The sequence below is a fragment of the Petaurus breviceps genome, unplaced genomic scaffold (genome assembly GCF_028583685.1).
Source record: "Petaurus breviceps papuanus isolate PSGF00001 unplaced genomic scaffold, PetGlider_PUasm1.0 172, whole genome shotgun sequence".
NCBI classification, from domain to species: Eukaryota; Metazoa; Chordata; class Mammalia; order Diprotodontia; family Petauridae; genus Petaurus; species Petaurus breviceps.
The window spans coordinates 2743642-2761525 of NW_027185755.1; the positions used below are offsets into that span (position 1 = coordinate 2743642).

The following is a 17884-nucleotide window of genomic DNA, read 5'->3' on the forward strand; positions in this document are numbered from 1 at the left end:
TCCACTGTCTCTGAGGCAGCAGCCCACCCTGCTTTGCTCTAATTGTGAAGTGTTTCCTGAAATCGAGCCCAGCTGCTCCTCTTCAGCTTCTGCCCACCACTTCCAGTCCTCTCCTAGGTGCCAAACAGAGCAAGTCTGATCCCTTCTCAACATGACAAGGACTTGCAAATAGAAATGTCCCCACTGAACTTTCCCATCCCCAGCTCCTTTAACCTATCCTTATTTGTCCTGGCCTATTAGTCAGTCATCGTTATTCTGGTGACTCTCTTCAGCTTCTCTCCACTCATCGTCATCCTTAATAAACTGTGTTGGCCAGGACTGAACACAGTACCCTAAATAGTGTCTGAATGGGGCCAAGTAGAGCATGCCTTTCTGGGAGCTATGTTAGCATACAGCCCAAGACGACATAAGCTTTTTTGGCTATTCTGCTCACCCTGCTGACTCATACTGAGCAAGCAATCCACTAAACTGCAGATCTTTTATATGCTTTCTAACCATGACTTCACAGTCTTACACTTGTATGGCTGATTTCTTGAACCCAAGTTTAAGACGTTACATAATAATAACAGTAATAGTAAGAACAGCTAACATTTACATAGCACTTATTATGTAGCAGGCATTGTGCTAAGTGCTTTGCAGTTATCTCATTTGATCCACACAACCACCCTAGGAGGTAGGTGCTATTATAATCCCCATTTTATAGATGATAAAAATGAGGCAAACAGGATAAATGAATTGTCCAGGGTGTCTGAGGCTGGATTGGAACTCAGGTCTTCCTGACTCCAGGCTCAGGGCTCTATCTACTGTACTATCCACATTCATCCCTCTCAACTTTAATCTTATTAAGCTAGAAGATTGGGCTGAATTAATCAAAACTTTAAAAAAAAATCTCATCTATCATTCAAATTGTTAACTATTTCTTCTAGCTTTAAGTCATTTACAAATGGGATAAGGATGCCATCCATGCCTTTATCCAAGTCATTGATAAAAATGTTCAACAGCATAGGGCCAAACACAGCTCCCTGGCATGCTTCATTAGAAACTTTCTAAATTGAATAGAATGACTGCCCTTTGTGCCTGACCATTCAGCTAGTTCAAAATCCACCTCACTGTACTAGGGCCTAGCCCATATTTCTCCATCTTCTCCACAAGAAGAGCTTAAGAGATTTCGTTAAATTCATTGCTAAAATTTAGGTGACTATAACTCTATGAAAAACATTTTCATATAATCCAAAAAGATCTAGTCAGATCTATTCTTAGTGAAGCCAAGAATAGCTCTCTTCAATCTCTGCTTTCTTATCTTGACCCACTAACCATCTCTTTAATGACACATTTTTAAATTTTCCCAAGAACTGAAGTCAATATCACTGACTTTCAAGTTTTTAGATTTCATTCTTTCCTCTTGAAAAAAAAAAAATCAGAGCATTCAAGGTCTGAAGTACGTCACCCATTCACCCAGGTAGTTTGAATATGCTTGACAGTGGTTCAGAAATCATACCTGTTAGTTCTTTCAGTCCTTTCATTTGGGCCAGGCAACTTGAATTTATCAAGGCCAAGTCAATGCTCTCTTAACCATCCCCTTATTGATCTTGAATTATCAAATTCCTGTTAGCCATTTTTGATTCTGCTTTTTCTAGTCCAAAGGTCATTTTCCTTGGCAGAGAAGACAAAAGTAAAATTAAGAATTGAGCAACTCCATCCTCTCTTTGTTGCCAGCTGTCATCTTACCCACCCTGGGCAGTGTTGTTATTCCCGCTAAAAATAACACCCTTTGTGTTGTTGGTTATTCCTCTGTAGATCCACATCAACCTATTCAGACAACTTGTTTTTCCTCATCAGAATTTTTTCTCTTTGTGCTACTCCAGTTTCATTCTTGGGGGTTCTATTATTGCTTGGCCAACTTCCCCTATGGAATTTTAGTCCATATGATCCATCCTATCCTTGCTTTGAAGCTTTTAAAAAACTGCTCTCAGAGCACTGGCCCTGGAGTCAGGAGGACCTGAGTTCAAATCCAGACTCAGACACTTAACATTTAAGTTACATTTAAGTCATGTGACTTTGGGCAAGTCACTTGACCTCAATTGCCCTGCCTTCCCCTCTCCAAAAAAAAAAAAAAAAAACCCTGCTCTCAAAATCTAGGGTGAACAAAATTGTCAGATTGTCAGACATCTTTTCTCACTTTCCCTCTCACAAACCAACAAAGTATGCTCCTTTTCTCCCAAGGGTTTGTTTCCAACCTAACCCCTCATTTCTTCTTGATGGTGGGAATAAAAACCAGAACAGAATTTTTCTTACTGGCTCTTTCACCTTTTGGAAGATGAAATTATTAAGACAAATCGATTAGTTATTAGCTGCTCTGATTTTGCTTCAGTAGAGTACTGAAAATTCATGAAAAAGGAACAAGGTTATGGAAGTTATGGAGGTAGATGGGATCAAGGGCAAAAATCAATGGGTTAGCTTTCTTTCAAAAGGAGGGCCACCTCTTCTGAGACTGGAGAAAAGGAAGATGTGGAAGGGCCATGAGAGGTTTAGAGGAGTGAAGGAGACCTGACCGAGCTCTTCTCTTCTCAGTCCCTTCAGAGTGATGGGTAGAGTTAGGGGCTGGAGATGATAAGTGCTTTTTTTGTTGTTTTATTCTCTTGCTCTGTGTGTTTCTTCTGTGGACACACACTCATATTCATCTCTTCCATAGACCAGTAACTACTTTAAGGCTAGGGGTTATGTCACATTTAGTAGTATCTCATCTCCCAAAAGTGTTTGGCTGCCTGAATAAACAGAAAGTTGGCATCTTGACATCCTACTCAAAGCTAGCTCTATTCACTCAGACACACCATCTGAAAATGGGACCAAGTCACCATCCCCAAGGCTGGGAATAATTTTGGATTCCTTTCAGATTATTCAAAGTTCACCCAGGTACCCAATGCTAATGCCTCCCATTCCTAGGACCAAAGCAGACTGGTCTTTTTCCTATTGGCCCCACAAACCCTCAGAGACTCTAGAAGAGGGAAAAGGGGATCCCCCAACTCTAGGTTACTCTGTGTATCATAGAGAACATCATATGGAAGTAGTCCCTGACTTATCCTTACCCCTTACAGTCACCTCAGATTTTATTTTGGGAGGTAATAAGAAACATCATATCAGGCATCCTTAAGTCCCCCCCTTACTAACTTGGTAGTTCACTTAATCTCTGGGATTCTCAGTTTTTCTCCTGTATAATGAGGGGTTGGATTAGATGACATCTACAGCTTCTTAGTCTGAAGGTCTAAGTCTACCTCTATTTATACTAATATGAATTCACATTCACTTGAGTTCCCAAGTATTCTAACTTAGGTCTTCTCTGAGTATAGGCATTTTATCTTTGCCCCAAAGACTGGCAAGGGTGAGGATCTTCTGTTTCTTGATCTTCTTCCATATCCTCCATTGCTCTTATGCCAACATTGCCCACTTAATACTTAAGTGTTATTGATTCCTTTAAGAGTCATCTGGCCTAAGAGGTGGCAAACAGATTCCTTGTTCACCAGTTTTTTTTCCTTGCAATGGGCTTTGATCTCACTTAAGGGAAGACAAGCAGAGGAAAAGAAATCATAGGGGACAGGGGATTTGCCAGGATATGAACTTATTCTTAAAAGAGTGCAGGGCTGGTGCAGAGCAAGTGAGATAGGCCGCCCAAAACTAATCTAATGCTTGAGGAGAGGACAATGGCATAGCTAGTAAGATAAAATCAGGGTAGCATCCCAGCCCTCCCTGGGGGCTTAACAATTAGGGTAGTAAAAATGAACCTCTCTCAGACTGAGCATCCCCATCTGTTACCAAGTGACAGTTTTACCAGCTATACTCTCCAAAGATCACTCTCCTATCCCCAGTCTTCATGAAAGGTAGGGAAGGATGATGGCAAAGCCACGAAATCCTTTCCCTTTGCAGAGGGAGATTATGAGACAGATAAAGCAGGTCCTTGGCAGATCCAAGGGGAAGATCCCAGCTATCTAGCTTCCAAAATAATATCCATCAAAATTCATCATCTGATCACACTCTACCCTTATTTTCTTTTTTCTTTTGCCTTTTGGAGGGCAATTGGGGTTAAGTAACTTGCCCAAGGTTACATGGCTAAGTGGGTGTTAAGTGTCTCAGACCAGAACTGAACTCGGGTCCTCCTGACTCCAGAACTGGCGCTTTACTCACTGTGCTACCTAGCCGCCCCTCTACCCTTATTTTCTACTACTTCTTAACTTCAATTCCTTCTTTCTTGCCTCAGGTACCATATTGCCATTCCTACCATGAGCAAAGGCCCTATGCTTCAAGTCATAGGGGGTTAAAAGGGTCATATACCACTGTGGGTTTATTTCAGAGACCCCCTTTTTAGAATGTTTTCAAATATCATAAAGTACATAGGAATACACAGAAAGCCAATAATTTTGAAAGTTATCAAAATACTGAAAAAACGCACAAGTCTACAGGTTAAGGACCCCTAACACAGAGCACCAGGAAGTATACATGATTAACATTAAATTTACAGTTATCTAACCCCTGTCTGTCTGGATCTCACAATCAAGTAGGGGGCTAAGATTCTTAACTAATGCACAATTACATAGGCTAATTGTTTTTGAATGAAACAAAGTATTTATGAGGCTGAAAAGGGACAAAGTCACTGCTGATAAGAATGTGATTGGGCTTTTAAGGATGAGTAGAGGGGCATCCAAGTGGTGCAGTGAATAGAGCACCGGCCCTGGAATCAGGAGGACCTGAGTTCCGGCCTCAGACACTTAACACTTAAGTTATACTTAAGTCATGTGACTTTGGGCAAGTCACTTAACCCCAATTGCCCTGCCCTCCCCCCTCCAAAAAGAAAATGACTGTGTAGAAATTCTCAGCTACCCTGTATGAACCAATGAAAAAGCACATATTGGGACAGCTAGGTAGCACAGTGGACAGAGCACCAGCCCTGGAGTCAGGGGGACCTGAGTTCAGATGTGGTCTCAGACACTTACTAGTTGTGTGACCCTGAGCAAGTCACTTAACCCCCATTGCATCCAAAGGAAAAAACAAGAAGCACTTGTAAGAAGCACCTACTATTGTTCTAAGTACAGAAGATACAAATAGAAAAGAAAGACCATTCTAAGGAATCAGCAGCTCAAGGAGCTTGGTCTCACTGGGGAGATAACACTACAGGTTTTAACTGCAAGTCAGATGGAAAAGTCCCATGGTCCTTACGGTGCAGCAGCAAAGCAGATGGTCACTCCTCTTTGATGTCTGGTGCTGAACCACTTGTGATGCCAGGGACTTTGGCGGCAAGAACTATCTTTTCAGCATCTCCTGTAAAACTTAGTGGGAAATTTTAAATTCAAAGATAAATGTATCCAAAACTGTTGATTTTTCTAGGGGAGTAATTGTGCTAATGTTGAAAGGAGTTGTTTTGGAGTTAGAAGATCCAGGTCCTAGTCCTAGTTTTTGCCTTACTAATTGTGTACCCTTGAGCAATTTGTTTTAACTTCTTTGAGCCCATTTTCTTTCATAAAATGATCATAAATAGTATTTATGAGACCACACTCATAGAGTTGTGAGGATTGAATGAGATAATGGAATTTAACAGTCCTTCATAATATAGAAAGCATTATGTAAATGTAAACTGTCATATTTAAGATATTCTTATTTAAATCATGTTGTTTCTTCTATTTTTTTTTTTTCTTAAGAATGGGTAGAATTCAATAGGTGACAAGAGAAAGGGAATATGTTGCAGGCAGAGGAACATATGCAAATTGCAGGGCATGTTCAGGGACAGGAAACAGTATAGTGCCTGGAGGGTAGTATCAAAACATGGCAGGAAAGGTAGGACTGCGTCTTCTCATGGAAGGCCTTGAACTAGACTTGGTAATCAATAGGGGCTGCCAGATTTCTGAGTAGGACTGACATGACCAGATCTAAATAGATAGTAGAATGATGCTGATTACTGATAGGAAGAGCAAAGATCTCCATCCCCACCACCCTCCAAATCTACTCCTCTCAGATCATAACTCAAGTCAGGGTTTAGACCCAGAGACCCCAAGTAGACAAGTTAATCAAAAGACAGACTTTAAAAATGCCCAAAGGCTTCTGTGGCTGGAGAACTGCCAAACAGTTTTGTCCAGGGAGAAGTCCTGTTCTGACAACCAATAAATGTCCATACCATCTGAGCTTCCCATTCTGAGAGTAGCAGGAAACAGCACTGGTACGACATCAAAACAGGGCACCAATAGTTCTGCAGCACCAGAAATAGATTCCTGGTCACTCCCTCCTATTCCCTAGTTATGTGTTCAGTGTATATGTAGATGCATGCATACACACACACACATATACATATGTATGTATGTATATATTTCTCAGTGGGGAAAAAATGCCAACTAACTCCCAAAATAATATCTGTCAAGATTTACCATTATCTGATTACAAACTCCCCTTATTTTGCACTACTTAACACCAACGCATTTGGAAACTTGGATCTGATAGCTGGAAAAGACCTTAGATAATAGCCACTCCAATCTCATTTGTTGGAAAAGTGAGGCCCAAGTAGGAAAAATATTTGTCCAAAATCATGCAGCATCTTCCCCTAAATGTCCTCCTGACTTTTCTTAAACCTGCATCTCCCTCCATTTTCCTGTTTTTTGAAAACAGGGTGCTCTCTTTCTGTGGGCACCATCCCTTCACCCCTATGTTGGGACCAGTGGCTCCCCTGAGGGCTAAGCTCAATTATCATGCCCCTCCCCATAAGAACTTGCTCCCTCAAAATTACTTTTTGTACATATTCCTTCTCTTTTGGAGGGTAAAAAATGTTTTGTCTTCCTGTCCCCAGAACCCAGCACACAGTAGTTTAGTATGTTGAATTGAACAAAGGTCGTGACTTGTGCAGCTAGTGTCAGAATCAAAATTGGAAGCATCTTCCTGACTCTGGGCCCAGCTCCAACTATATGACCCTAAATGTACCCCTTTAATATAAATATGCTACTATAATGAAGTACAATGATCAATTCTGACAGTTCCATGGACCCCAGTCTTACCTTCTCAAGTAAACCATTAGCTCCATGTTCAATCAATAACCATCTTTTTTAAAAGCCTCTGCTATATGGGGGCAGCTTGGTGGCACAGTGAATAGAGCACTAGCCCTGGAGTCAGGAGGACCTGAGTTCAAATCTGGCCTCAGACACTTACTCAGACACTTACTTGGACATTTACTAGTCTTGTGACCTTGGGCAAGTCACTTAACCCCAACTGTCCTTCCAAAAAGCAAAAGAAAAAAAAGTCCCTGCTATACGACAGGCACTGTGCTAAAAGTTCTGGGGACATAAAGACAAAACCAGTCTTTGCCCTATTACTGGGAGAGACATGTAAACAGGTAAGTACATATAAGATACAAAGTAGATGGCTGATAATCTCAGAGGGAGAGGCAGTGCTAGTAGTTGGATGGGCCAGGAAAGGTCTTCTGCGGGTGGCATTATTGGCCTCAAAGAAAGGTTATTTTTTTTTTTGGAGGGGGAAAGGTAAGGCATTTGGGGTTAAGTGACTTGCCCAAGGTCACACAGCTAGTGTCAAGCGTCTTGAGGCTGGATTTGAACTCAGGTCCTCCTGACTCCAGGGCTGGTGCTCTATTCACTGCACCAACCTAGCTACCCCAGAAAGGAAGATTCTAAGAGGCCAAAGTAAAGTACAGGATTCTAGGCACAAAAGATATCCAGATATGTTGAAGGCATAGCAAGGAGGCCAGCAGGCCTGTACAGCTGAATCAGAGAACTCAGAGGGAGTGGAGTTTAAGACTGGAAAGGCAGGAAGGAGCCAGATATTGGGAAGGGTTTTAAATACTATACAGAGGACTTTTTATGGAAGGGGGTGATATGGACAGATCTACCTTTAAGAAGCAGCTGAGTGGAAGATGGACTGGAATGGGGAGAGCCTTGAAGCAGAAGACCAATGAGCAGGTTACTGCAAGGTCCAGGTGTGAGGTAATAAGGGTCTATATCAGGGTGATGGCTGTATAACTGGGAAAGAAAGGGATGTAGATGAGAGATGTTCTGAAGGCAGAAAGGATAAGATTTCACATCAGGTAAGTGGGGTTAGTGTCATTGAGAATAGAGAATGAAACCAAAGTTGCCAGCCTGGGTATCAGATGGTGTCCTCCACAGAAACAGGAAAGTTTGAGAGAGGGGAAGGGTTAGAGGAAAAGATTGTCATTCAGTCATATTGGACTCTGTGATCCTATTTGGGATTTTCTTGGCAAGGATACTGGAATGGTTTTGCCATTTCCTTCTCCAGCTCACTTTATAGATGTGGAAACTGAGGCAAACAGGGTGAAATGACTTGCTCAGGATCACACAGCTACCATGTTTCCCCGATAAGAAGACACTGTCTAATTATTTTTTTTGGAAAGAAAAACACCAGAGGGCTTATTTTCAGGGGAAGGCTTATGTTGTCCTGCCTCAGCTCTCCTCCACGGCACTGCTCTCAATGGCGCCAGCAAGCAAATCACTGGAGAACAGGATGACGCGCTCACTGCTGCAGCTCTGATTGGATGCAGCTCAGAGTGCGGCGTGCGTTTGGGGGCGGGGGACGGTGCATACAGAGGGTACTGTAATATAGCGTGTAGCGCAGGGGATCACCTTCACTTCAGTAGCAATCTCAATAGGGCTTATTTTCGGGGGAGGGCTTATTTTAGAGGAATCTTACACAGTAAGGGGAGGGCTTATTTTCGGGATAGGTCTTATTATCGGGGAAACACGGTAGTAAATGTCAGAGGCTAAATTTGAATCCAGGTCTTCCTGACTATCCAGCACTGTTTACTGTGCCACCTATGAGAGAAAAAGAGAATGAATTTTCTTTTGGACAGGAAAAACTGAAGACATCTATAGGACATCCATTTCGAGATGTCTAAGAGGCACTGGGCTATACAGGCTGGGAGTTCAGGAGAACTAGGCCAGGCGTGCAGATCAGAGAATCATCTCTGTAAAAACAATTGGACCTGTAGGGACTGAGGGGACAAGACACTGGGATTATGGTCCTCTTTGGAACATTCTCAGAATGTTCTTAAAATGTATAAAATAAAATAGAAAACGCAGGATTACAAAAGAAAACAATTATGTTAAAATAGTTATCATTTTCAAAAAACAAGTTCACAGACCCTGTTAAGAATCCCTGGTAGAGGGAAAAGAGGGCCTAGGATAGACCCTTGGGAGCACCCACTGTAACTGGTCATACAAATGAGACTTTGAGGGAAGCAGTCAGGAAGATCAGAAGATAGAAGGGAAACCCTAGAGAAGACTATACAGAAGAGGGTGACTGACAGTTTAAAAGGCTGTAAAACGGTCAGGGATGAGGATTAAGAAAACACCAGTGAAGAGATCCTTGGTAACTTTGGAGGCATCTAGACCTTCTTGAGGAGTTTGAGTAGCAAAGTGTGGATGGTCAGATCATGTGAGGACTTTATGCACGGAGGAGACTTGGATGTGTCTTCTGGTAGTAGGAAGCAGCCAAGAGATCAGGAGATTGAAAATCAGTGGAAGAGTGGGGACAGCTGAAAGGGCAATCTGCTGGAGAAGCCGGGATGGCATAGGATTGAAGGTGTATTTAGAGGGGTTTGATTCTTCATGTGAAATAGAGGTGAAGGAGGAAATAGTTGAGGGGAGACATCCAGATAATTAGAAATGGTGAAGGAGGGGGCAGCTAGGTGGCACAGTAAGTAAAGCACTGGCCCCAGAGTCAGGAGGACCTGAGTTCGGTTCTGGCCTCAGACACTTAACAGCCACACTAAAAACTAGCCGTGTAACCTTGGGCAAGTTACTTAACCCCAATTGCCCTCCAAAAAGAAAAAAAAAAAGAAATGATGGAGGAGACAAGAGCTCTTGGTGAATGGGCTCCATTTGTTTCAGTGAAAATATGAGGCAAAGTCCCCAGTTGACAGTGTGGGGAGGAGTACCATAGGAGGCTTGTGAGAGTGAAAATAGCAGTGGTGGAGAGTTGGATGAATTAGGGTAGTCTCTGAGGACTGCCCTGCTGCAGTTAGGTTACAGCTGAGCTTAGGTAACAGATTTGTAGTGGACCCAGTCAGGATGGTTCTGTGATTCAAGCTCTGTTCAGCACATGAACACAAACGGTGGATGGTGGGAGTTATCCAAGGATAGGCTTGATAGGGCTTTGTTAGTGATAGGAAAGGAGACTCCAGTGAAGAAAATAGTTTAGGGTCAGACTAGTTCACCAGGGGGTCAAGAAAGGGAAGGGCAGAGAGTATAACCAGTGCAGGGGGAGAGCCTGGGAAAAAACTGAGAAGTGAAGAGATTACAGGTCATAGCGAGGACAAAGAACAAGTGAAAACCCTGCTGAGAAGCCTAAAGCCAGAGGGAAAGGCAGGATGAGAAGAAATAATGAATGGCCAGATACGGAAAAAGGTCTCACATAGGGACAAACTGGTGGAATGTGACTTTTTTCTTTATTTAGAAAGCAATTCACCAATAACAGTGTGGGAAGACTTGAACCCCTAACAAAAGTATGGAAAGGAAACCCAAGAATCTTATAAGGAAGAGCCTCTCATCTGCAGGCTTCCCAGGAAGCCTTTATAGCAAGATAACGTATTTCCTAGTCTTAAATGAGTTAGTCTGTTGTATAACCAAGGGAGTCAAACTTGTATACAGCCATCAGGTACTTGAAAAAGAGATACAATCCCCCCCAGTCCAGTTAGCTGAGGTCACTTCCCAGGCAGGGCTTTCATCCCACAAGCCTATCACCCCTCCTTCCTGAGGCTTAGCTCTCCCCTTTACCAGGAAGATGTGAATCCTAAGGCAAGTCATTTCTTGGGATGGGGCCAGGCACCAGGAGAGTCAAGAGGCCCAACTTAGGGAAGGCCCTGGGTCAGGTGGACTTATGGCAGCCAGATCTGGTATGAAGGAGCCGTGCAGTGAGGAGCTGCCCTGAAGTCCAGGAAGATTAAAGCTGGGCTCCATCTCTGGAGAGAGAGACCCCAAGGCTCTCCAGCAGTGCTGCTCTTCTTTCCCTTGTCCCACACTAATGGTTCTGTCTGTAGTTGACTTGGCTTAGCAAAGCTGGGTCCCCAAGGTCCTCTTATGAAGAAGCTGAAATTCATGGTTGCAAAGTAAGAAAAGCAGTCCTGGAGCCTTTTGAACCTGGATTCAAAAGGGGGAAAGATAAAGTCAACACAGAAAAACATTTTAATTCAGCCTCTTCTCTGGGTCTAGAATAGGGCAATAGGTTCAAATTCCCAGCTTCCTTTTCATCCTTCTCCCACCAACACAGGTTTTTTCCCTGAGCAGCTGGGACCCCTATAAACTCCCAAGAAAGACTGGTGCTTATTAAAAAAAACCCAACCCACAGTTCAGTGGTTCACTTCTGAGCCAGCTGAGCATTGGGAAGCAGGAGACCTCGATTCTGGGCTGCTCCTCCGCTGCCCCCTCCTGTCCAGCTGAATTTGTGGCACCAAATTAATAACTTACAAAGTAGGGTTCCTACTAGGATTTGGCCTGGATTTCCATCCCTTTCCCTAGGGGCAATTCCTGCTAGAAGCAAATTTGGGAGGAAAGCCTCATTGTTTCTCCTGAATCTGATTTTATCCTATATTCAGAAACAAGGAAGTCGTGCTGATTCATAAGCAGTAAAGCATGCTACATACATAGCCTTCTATTCTTGGAAAGGCCCGAGTTTGCAGGGCGTATCTCAAGGACTGCAGGAGAAGGCATAGGCAGGAAGGAGAACACCTATTCCTATAGTCTTCCAGTCTATATAAAATTTAGACTGGTTTCAAAATGCATTTACACTTTGTAATTATGGGCACAACAGTCATGTAACAAATTTGCTTACTGAATAGGTGCATACAATGAAAGGAGAGGGTGTAGCCAGTATTTTGTTTTGTGAAGTGGGTTATTTGTATGAAAATCCTGACTAACAATGTGTTGCTATATAAATAATACAACAACAATCCTTTTTCAAAAAAAAAAAAAACAACAACAACAACAAAACCCCTAATCTTTTAGTTTCTATAGCCCAGAGGTTTTTTTCCCCCCCAACAACAATCAGGAAACCTAATAAGTAGTAATTAAATGACTGGTCCAGGGTCCCAGAATCTCAGCAGGTTAAGAGCTGAATGGCTCTTATATAACACCTTTTTTACCTGTGAAAAAACAGTCCCAGAGCAGGACTTGCCCAGGGTCACACAACAAGGAAATAGCAGGAATGGGTTTAGAACCCAGGACTCCGGAATCCCAGTTTTTTTTTTTTACTCGGCCTTAAAACATAAGGTTCTAATTCTGACATTTCAGCGATTCAGATCCTGTGCACCTCAGGATTTGGGTTAGCCACCCAGACTTCGTTATTGACATTCTCCATTCAGTTGGAGCTTTCCCAGAGCAAGGGCTCAGTGTCCAACCCCAACTCTCCAAGCCCTCCCTTGGGCCTCAGCACAAGCCCCAGGAGCTACCACTCATATTTGTTATTGATGTCAGAGGGAGAGGTAGATGGGGAAAGGGCTTCGGAATCAGGAGTCAGTCACTGCCATGATAGTAATTTACTACTCGTTCTGTAATCCTGGGGAATCAACTAACTTCTTAGTTAACCTTAGTTTGCTCACCTATAGAATGGTGATAGTACTATTGGAACTATCTCCCAGGGTTGTGCTAAGGAAAATGCTGTGGAAACCCTGAGCTCCCACAGAGATCGGAGCTATTTTTAATCTACAACAACCAGCCTCCAGGCATTAAGTTTATGGAATGAAACGAGTGAATACAGCAGGCACTCCCGTGGAGGGGAGGTGAGAAGTGGCAGGCATTTTTGGTTTGGGGTAGTAGGCTAGGAAATCCTGGGTTACAGTTAAATGGAAGTCACACTCATTAAGTGCCAAGAAAGGTCCTCCTTTGGAAGAGGGCAATCAGTCCCTTCCATTACTACATGACTGGGACTGTTAGGGGGTGAGTTTTTTTTCTTCCTATCTAGTAGAAATCAGTCTCTTACCAGATGCTTGATTTTGGCCCCTGGAATTCCTCAGAACCCAAGAGTCCTGCTAAGTCTCTCCCTCCCAATCTGCTCTTACCTGTGCTGCTGCCTTTTTTGCTTTCATCCAGAGGCTGGCTGGATGTTTTTCCTTCAGGTATTGCTGGAAGCTTCCTGGTCCTGGCCTTGGCCAGACTTGCCTCCTCTGATGGCCACTGAAGCGTGGTCCGCTTGCCAGCCGAATTGCGGGCCGTGTAGCTGTACACAGACATGTAGCCCTTGCTGGTGAGTGGGCAGAAGCGCTTGGTGTGGGCATTATCTTGGGTGGCTCTGCACTGTGGGCACACGTATTTTCTCAGGATGGGGCATACTACCCGGCCTTCCTCGTCCTTCAGCGTGTGGGACAAGTAGATGTTTCGAGACTCCCCATTGTGCTTGCAAAAAGTGCACAGGGAGTCCTTAGGGGGCAGGAGTTCCTGCCTTAGGCTGGGGCCAGGGCTTGGGCTTGGCTCTGTCTCTACCCCCTGGGACTCCCTCTTTTCTTCCCTGAGAGCCCCCACTACCCTGGCAAGTCCCAGATAATCCCTCCACAGATTGAAGACCTCCATCTAAACTGAAGACCCTGCAATGAAGGCCACCAGCCCTGCTGGGGAAAAATGATGGGATCAGGGCCAGGCAGGGAAGCTGGGGCCTTAAGTATCTGTAGACAACCAATTAGAACTGGGAGGAGCTAAAGAACCCTCTCTAGCCGCCCCCCAGCCCCCTGCCTCACTTGGATACTTGAAAGTCTACAGGTTTCCTCCACTCCAGAGGGCCTTGGGGGAGGGGTCTCTTCCTTGTAGCTCCACAGTCAAAATAGCCTCTGGTAGAGCTCAGGGCTAGAGAACTAAGAAATCTTCAAGTATGCATTTTAATGGGGAGGGGGGAATTGAGGGAGGGAAACACCCACCCAGCCCCACCTCCCAACTCTGCTACTGTTTTGTTCTCCCTGGGGTTAGAAGTACACTCTGAGCTTCAGTGCCTCCTGGGCTGGGTGTGACTTTCCTAGCCCTAGGTTGTAAAACTATGGTGGGCCAGTTTCTCCCCCAACCCCCCCTGGATCGGCCTGCCACAGCCTCAAGTCACCAGGCTCTGAAAACCAGTATAGTCAAGAGGAGGGGCCCTGGCTGTGAGGGTATGTGGGCTTGGGTTTGTATTCCAGACTTTGGGCAAGGTCAGCAAGTGATGCAGTGCACAGGCCTGGAGTCAAGAAAGATCTGAGTTCAAATTCAGTCTCAGATACTAGGCATGTCATTTAGCCCTGTTTGTTCATCGTTTGTAAGATGGGGACACACTGAAGAAATGGCAAACCACTCCAGTATCTTTGCCAAGAAAACCCCAAATGGGATGACAGGGAGTCAGGCACAACTGAAAATAACAACAACCCTTTGGGTGAGTCACTTCCCTTCTTTGGGACACAGGCTCAGGGAAAACCCTGAAGGTTCAAGTAAATGAATCTCTAAACTCTTCTCTCTGGGGCATCAGACTAAGGCTGTAATAAGCTGGGCTTAAATGACAGCCCTTTCCTTGCTAGGCAAGGAAATAAGTCAGGAAATAATTCAACATCACTCACCAAATGTGTTTGGAGGGCCTAGTATATGAGTCCTGGCCTAGGAGTGGAGAAGCTGAAGGAAAATTTTTCTGCATAGAAATACCACTTGCCTTGATCTTCTCTGGCTTAGACTATTGCAATAGCCTTTCTATTGGCTTTTCCTGCCCCCACTCCAATAGGTCCTTGACACAGTTCCCAGGTAACTCTCCTCAAACTCCTGTGGCTCCCTATTACCTCTAGGATCAACTATAGGTTGCTGTTCAGCAGACCCCCTGGCCTATTTCTCTAGCCTTATTCTACATTACTTCCCTTCCCAGCAGTTCAGTTCGGCAAATGGCAAACACAGCAGTATCTCCGATCTCCTTTGCACTGGCTGACCACCACCGTTGGAAAGCACTCCCTCTCTTCATCTGCTTCTTAGAATTCTCTTGGCTCCTTCAAAACTCAGCTCAAGAGTCCTGCAAGGCTTTGACTGATGCCTGCACTGCTAGTGCCCTCCCCCTTCCCCCCCAAAAATCCCCTGTATTATTTTGTATCTAGTTTGTGTTTTCCTACATGCCTACATATTGTGTCTCATTTTTTATGGGGAAAAGGTGTCTTTGTATCTCTAGCCTTGCGCAATGCCCAGCTCATTAGAGATGCTTAAAAACAAAACGTAAATGGGGCTGGGACTGAGCATACACAGAGATGGAAGGGGCTGCACGCTGACTCGGATATTATTGCCTCAGTGTGTCATTTTATTTTAAATGTTTCCCAATTACATTTGGATTTGTTTGACCTCATTCAGGAGTTTTGCTGGCAGCAATGCAGCCACAGTGTTGGACACCTCTGTTCTAGAGTCCTTCCTGTAGGTGACACATTGAGCCCTGGGTTCTAGCCATGGCCCACTGGTTGTCACTGGGAAAGGCCCTTCCCAGCTCTGGACCTCAGTTTCCTCATTTCACTCCATATCTCTCCAGGTTGTCCTCAAGAACAGCTCCAGAGACTCTACCAAATGATGCTCCCAGTCTGGTAACCCTGACCAAAAAAGGAAAAGGAAGTCAGAGTGGTCTGGCACGACCTGTTTTTGATGAAACCTTTGCTGGCTAGGAAGGATTCCTTTCCTAGACTGGCAATGGTGCCCATGAATAAAGTGGCCCCTCTGACATTTAGGAGCTAGAGGGCTGCCAGAGACACTACTTCTCCAGCTTCAATCTCCTCATCTAGAAAATGGGCATAATAACACCTGGATAACCCTTCCAGGGTTGTTAGGGATTAAATGATTCAGTGCCTGAGGGCTTTGCAAACCTAAAAGTACTTATGTCAATGTAAATTATTTCATCCACTTTAAATGTTCATCCTTTAGTAATAATTCTAAGAAATTTTCTAGACACAGATAGCAAGCTCCCAGGACTAATTTACACTCTTCCCTTTTTTATTGCCCTTTTGCAGTCCAGGGATAATTTTTCCATCCTACAGGATCTCCCAAAGGTGACTCAGTAATCCCATCAGCCAATCTGGAGCCACCCTGGAGTGTAGCCCATATGGACCTGCCAACACAGAAGGAAACCAGCGATTCTCTTAGGATATATGTACTTGGGTTTCTGCTCCCTAAAGGACATTTTTGTCATGTCCTTTCAGACCAAAGATTATTTTTCTTAGAGGAGGGGAAGAAAAGGGTAAATTAAAATAACACAGCACTGTCTTTTCTCCAACATTATTATTCCATTCTCCCCAAGCAGCCTTTCTTCCAGTTTATCAATCAATATCATAAACAAACAGTGTAACTAGCCCCTCACCCAAACACCAAACAGAAACATTAACCACAAATCCCAGGCCTCCAGGAGCTAACATCCAAAGGGGCGAGCATGGGGGTGGAGGAAGGCTGTGTACAGAGAAGGAAATAGTAAATACCAACAAAGCCAACATGAAATCATTTGTTTTGGGGGTGGGGAAGGTGCAGGTTCTATGTGTACTTCCTCCAGTGCAGCTTAATAATAATAACAGTGAAAATGAATGTTGAAAACTAAAAATAAATTATTTTTTAAAAATAATAAACCCTTGCCCATGCTTAGCTTTCCTGGATTCACCCTATGACTTGGCCCTGGATCCTTTTTTACAAGCCCTAAAGCTCATTGATAATCAGCCTTCTGTCTCCTGTCCTTGCCTCCCTCAGCTGCAGTGCTAGCTACTATGTATCAGCCACTGTGCTAAGCTTTTCACATGTGTTGTCTCAGTTGATCCTCATGACTTTGGAAGGTAGGTGCTGTTATCCCCACTTTACAAATGTGGAAATTGAGGCAAACAGGACAAGTGATGCCCAGGGTCCTACAGCTAGTAAGCTAGATCTGAAAATGGACTGGGGTAACCCTGATTTCAGGGTCATCCTATCCTCCGGGCCACCTTTAGAATCTAAATTAACCAATGAGTTCCCCACACAGCAACAACCACCTTTTCAGTGAACCCCCAGCACTTCCCCCCCCCCCTCAGAATTGTTTCTTTGGGAGCTCCCTTGCCCTAAGTTCAATTGGTCTCCAATGGTTTTTTCCTCTAGAGCTACCAAGCCCCCTTCTCCCCCAGCCTGGGGGTTGCTGCTGCCCATCCCATCCCACTACCCACCCCATGATCTTTAGGGCTTTTGGGGTCTGAAGTAGAACCAAGAAAAAGAAACTTCTGGGACTTACTGAGAAATGAAGAATGAATCCTACTCTGGCTCCTCCCGTTATACCCTCCCTCTTCATTTCCCAGCTACTTCTGCTCCCATTCCCACCCCCTTCAGCCAAGAGGGTGGTAAACTCTTCCACCTCCTGACTTGGTTATACTGTATCTGATGGGAACTTTGCCCTCCTTAGAGTTGAATCTCCTTCCTTTGCAGGGGGACTGGACTGTCTGCAGGTCCCCCACTAGCCTTTATGAACTGAATCATGACTGAAGTGGGGCTGCACTTCTGCCAATCAAGGAAGGAGGAAGGAGTGGAGCTACTCTGTCCTCCTCTCCTCTGGGGCACAGGCCTTAGAGGAAGAAAGGAAGCCCCACAGGCTAGGCAAATCTCTCCCCTTTGCCAGGTCCTGCATTAAGGGCCCACAGCTGTGCATACTGGTGGTCAGTCATGGCCTTCCCAGCTATGCCCACTACTGGGAGCAAGACCCAAGCCCCTGCCTGAGCCCCTCTCCAAGTGTCTCTGGTGAGCTAAGTCCAGGTTCAGGTCTTTCCCCGTGCATTCACCCTCCTCTTGCCTGCCTCTAAACTTGAGACAAAAAACTTGGGTTCTAATCTCAGCTTACTTACTGTGGGAACTTGGGCACTTCCAATTGCCTCATCTGAAAGATTAGTAGTTAGTAACCAACAAAGCTGTCAGAACTC

General features: G+C 44.4%; 1 protein-coding gene across 1 annotated transcript; it reads right to left on the minus strand.

The window, feature by feature from the left end:
- Positions 1 to 10469: 10469 nt before the first annotated feature.
- NANOS3 (nanos C2HC-type zinc finger 3) lies at positions 10470 to 13656 on the minus strand. The gene is made up of 2 exons (XM_069083196.1): positions 13052 to 13656; positions 10470 to 11135 (listed from the first exon to the last, which is right to left on the minus strand). The coding sequence occupies exons 1-2, from the start codon at positions 13557 to 13559 to the stop codon at positions 11092 to 11094; spliced, it is 552 nt and encodes a 183-aa protein (XP_068939297.1). The 5' UTR covers positions 13560 to 13656; the 3' UTR covers positions 10470 to 11091.
- Positions 13657 to 17884: the final 4228 nt, after the last annotated feature.